General features: G+C 46.5%; 1 protein-coding gene across 1 annotated transcript; it reads left to right on the top strand.

Annotated features, from left to right (window-relative positions):
- Window positions 1-298: 298 nt before the first annotated feature.
- On the top strand, window positions 299-3425 carry LOC115429895 (neurofilament light polypeptide-like). The gene is made up of 4 exons (XM_030149704.1): window positions 299-1494; window positions 1634-1758; window positions 2267-2697; window positions 2789-3425. The coding sequence occupies exons 1-4, from the start codon at window positions 448-450 to the stop codon at window positions 3160-3162; spliced, it is 1977 nt and encodes a 658-aa protein (XP_030005564.1). The 5' UTR covers window positions 299-447; the 3' UTR covers window positions 3163-3425.
- Window positions 3426-3828: the final 403 nt, after the last annotated feature.

The following is a 3828-nucleotide window of genomic DNA, read 5'->3' as shown; positions in this document are numbered from 1 at the left end:
CTGTGGTAAACTGGGATGTTTTCATAATAAAATATATTAAGAAACTGTCTTTCTTAGATGTTGATGTTCATGTAAACTTTGTAACTAAACAAACAGGAAAGTCCAGGGTTGTAATAGATCATTTTGTCACCTTTTTTCACCTGTTATTTCTTCGATCTGTCTTTAACCCTCACATTTTTCACCCAGTCCACCCCCACTAATTCCCAGGGTTCCTCTCTCTGTCTCTCTTTTTGCCATTGCAGTGTAAGACTACCAAGCCTGCATTGTCAGAGTTTGGGGAAAGCGCTTGCGTCAGAGCTCAGTGTCTTGCTATAAAAGCGCACTCTGCTGCAGCAGTGAGCAGTCGAGGCTTAAACCTGAGCCCTGCATACACCTCCACACACACATACACACACACACACACAATAAGAGGAGAGGGAGAGCAGCCTGTCCTCCCAACACTCAGCCATGAGTAGCATCGGATATGACCCCTACTATTCCACCTCTTCATACCGACGGTGGTATGTGGAAGCTCCCCCTCGTGTGGTGGTGACCAGAGGGAGGACCCACTCCGTCTACTCTTCCCACGCCTCCCCGTTGTCCTCTTCCCGTCTGCAGTACTCTTCTCCCAGCCGGGTGCTGCTCTCCTCCTCCTCACCACCAGCCTCTTCGTTGGAGCTGGAGCTCAGCCAGGCAGCCCAGATCAGCTCAGAGTTCCGCACCGTACGCACCCAGGAGCGCTCCCAGCTGCAGGATCTCAACGACCGATTTGCCGGCTTCATTGAGAGAGTGCGTGAACTGGAGCAGCAGAATCGTGCTTTGGAGGCAGAGCTGCTGCTGCTGAGGCAGAGGCACACCGAACCGTCCCGCCTGAGAGCACTGTATGAGCAAGAGGCCCGGTCCTTGAGAGCCGCCGTAGATGAGGCCAGAGCAGAACAGCAGGCTGTGCTCAGCCAGAGGGAGCGACTGGAGCAGACCCTGAGCGCCCTGCAAGGTCGATATGAGGAGGAAGTGTTGGCTCGTGAAGAAGCTGAGGGCAGGCTGATGGAGGCCCGTCGTGAGGCTGACCAGGCTGCCTTGGCCAAAGCCGAGCTGGAAAAGAATGTTGAATCTCTGCTGGAAGAGCTGGCCTTCCTCAAGAGGATTCATGAAGGAGAGCTGGCCGAGCTGCAGGCCCAAGTCCATCTGGGGGTCCAGGTTGCAGTCGAATCTGAGGCCGCCGCTCCTGACCTGTCTGGGGCCCTTAGGGACATAAGGGCCCAATATGAGAGGCTGGCAGCGAGGAACATGCAGGCGGCAGAGGAGTGGTTCAGAGGGAAGGTGGGCTCTCTGACTGAAACTGTCGCCCAGCACACTGACGCCGTGAAGAGCTCCAAGGATGAAGCAGGGGAGTACAGACGCCAGCTGCAGACCCGACTGCTGGAGATCGATGCATGCAGGGGCTTCAACGAATCCCTGGAGAAACAGCTACATGAGATGGAGGAGAAGCAGAGTGCTGAAATAGCAGCAATGCACGTGAGTGTTAAATGTATTTTATTGGAATGTGATACAGTCTGCATTGCATTGCAAAGTATATTTAGCCTTGATTTCACATAAAGGCCTATTATGTTACATGTTACAGTAATAAGGACGTTAACTTTGTCTTCTATTTAAGGATACCATAGCAGAGCTGGAGAATGAGCTTAGGGGCACCAAACAGGAAATGGCTCGCTACCTTAAGGAATACCAAGACCTTCTGAATGTCAAAATGGCTCTGGACATTGAGATTGCTGCATACAGGTGAAAGACAATAACAGAAGAATCACACACTATCCAAATAACTGTTGTGATGGTGATTGTGACATAAAAATACACATGTGTGTGTTTGTCAAAGGAAAGTCTCAAGCTCATGATGATGATTCTTATTAAGTCAAATAATACAGCAGTATGTAGCTACGCAAACAGGAATAAATAAAGATAGTACAGGAAACAAACATAACTTTTGTGAACCAATTTAGATGTTATTTTCTTCTCAGTCAGAACATTTAAAAAACTCATCTGTCAAGTTGAATGAAAAGCTGTGATTCTTGTCATTTGTTTTAAATCATTCTTTTTGAATTAGATTAAATTGAACTAAAACTGTTGTCATGACAAAGGAGTCTTTTACTGACGCATGTGAAAAAGATCATCAATCATCAGCTTCAGTTGATCCTAATCTGTTCTAAATGTTTGTGTCACAGTTAAATAATGACTTTGACTGAACAGAGAGCTCATTTACTGATGACCTTCCTTCTTCCGACCTCTACAGGAAGCTCCTGGAGGGGGAGGAGTCTCGTTTCAACGTAGGCGTGGCCGGAGGAGTGTCGTCTCTGTACGGCCACAGTTTGTCAGCGCCGTCCTTCAGCCGACCCGTTTTCTCCAGCCTGAGCTCCGGCACCTCCTACCTGGTGACATCACGCCTGCTCAGCTCCAGTGTCAGCACCACCGAAGGGATCATCTCTGCCAGTCAAGCCCAGCAAGCAGAGGCCAGCCCACCTGCTGAAGAGGAAGAGGAGGAAGAGGAGGTGAAGGAGGAGGAGGAGGAGAAGGAGAAGGAAGAGGGAGGAGAGGAAGAAGCAGAAGAAGGACAGGAGGAGGAGGAGGAGAAAGAAGGTGAAGAAGGAGGAGAGGAGGAAGGAGAGAAAGAAGAGGAAGAGGAGGCTAAAGAAGGAGATGAAGAAACTAAGGAGGAAGAGGAGGGTTAGCACAACTTAAAATGTTGAAAGTAGAGGTCAGAGGTCATGGTGAAATTTTAAGCTTTTAATATTCCAATTTTCATCTTTTCATACAGGTGGTGATGAGGAAGAGCAAAAGGAGGAAGGAGCGGAAACAGCAGAAGACGAAGGAGAGAAAGATGACAAAGGTGAGGAAGAGGAGGCCGAAGTGAAAGAAGAAGCACAAGAAGAAGAAGAAAAAGCACAAGGAGGTGAGGCCGACGCAAAAGAAGAAGAAAAAGAAGAAAAGGAGGAAGAACCGAAAAAGGCTGAAGAGAAAGAAGACAAAACCGATGCCAAGAAGGAGGACAAAACCGATGACAAAGAGGAAAAAGCTGCTCCCAAAAAAGACGACAAAGCTGATGCCAAAAAGGAGAAATCTGATGAAAAAGCAGACAAACCCGCAGCTGCAGAAGTAAAGAGCAAAGATGACACAAAGGGGAAGAAGTAAGCAACAAGCCTCAGCAAGTTTCAGTGTCCACATACAATCCTCAACTCGATTTCCAGTAGAGGCTTCTCCACTAGGCTCTCCAGTCTGCTTGTTAACACGGTGCTCAAACAAAACAGTTCAATAGCCATTTACAGCAACAAATCAAGGTTATCTGCTTGCCAATATCCAGATAAGTCCACGGCGGTGTTGGCCTGCTGAATGTAACATTAAAGGCTGAATGTATGTGTGTGTTTTGGTGGATAAATAAACACTTCTAAAAGTAATGTCTGTCACTGGTTTGGATTTTTTAACACCTAAACACAATGTTCTATAACACAGGTGTCAAACATGCAGCCCGGGGGCCAAATCCGGCCCACCAAAGGGTCCAGTCTGGCCCTTGGGATGAATTTGTGAAATGCAAAAATTCCACTAAGATATTAACAATTATTTTAGTTCAGGTTCCTCATTCGAACCAGTTCAATCTCAAATGGGTCAGATCAGTAAAATACTACCCAATAACCTATAAATACTCACAACTCCAATTTTTTCTCTTTGTAAATGTAAATATTTTCATGTATTTACACTAAAACAAAAGTATAATTTCACAAAAAATGTGAACAACCTGAAATGTTTTCAGACAAGTAAGTGCAATTTTAACAATATTCCACCTGTTACTAAATGTTCTGT

The sequence above is a fragment of the Sphaeramia orbicularis genome, chromosome 12 (assembly GCF_902148855.1).
Source record: "Sphaeramia orbicularis chromosome 12, fSphaOr1.1, whole genome shotgun sequence".
NCBI lineage: Eukaryota > Metazoa > Chordata > Actinopteri > Kurtiformes > Apogonidae > Sphaeramia > Sphaeramia orbicularis.
Note: the sequence above shows the minus strand (reverse complement) of the source record. Positions and strands in the feature narration are given on the sequence as shown.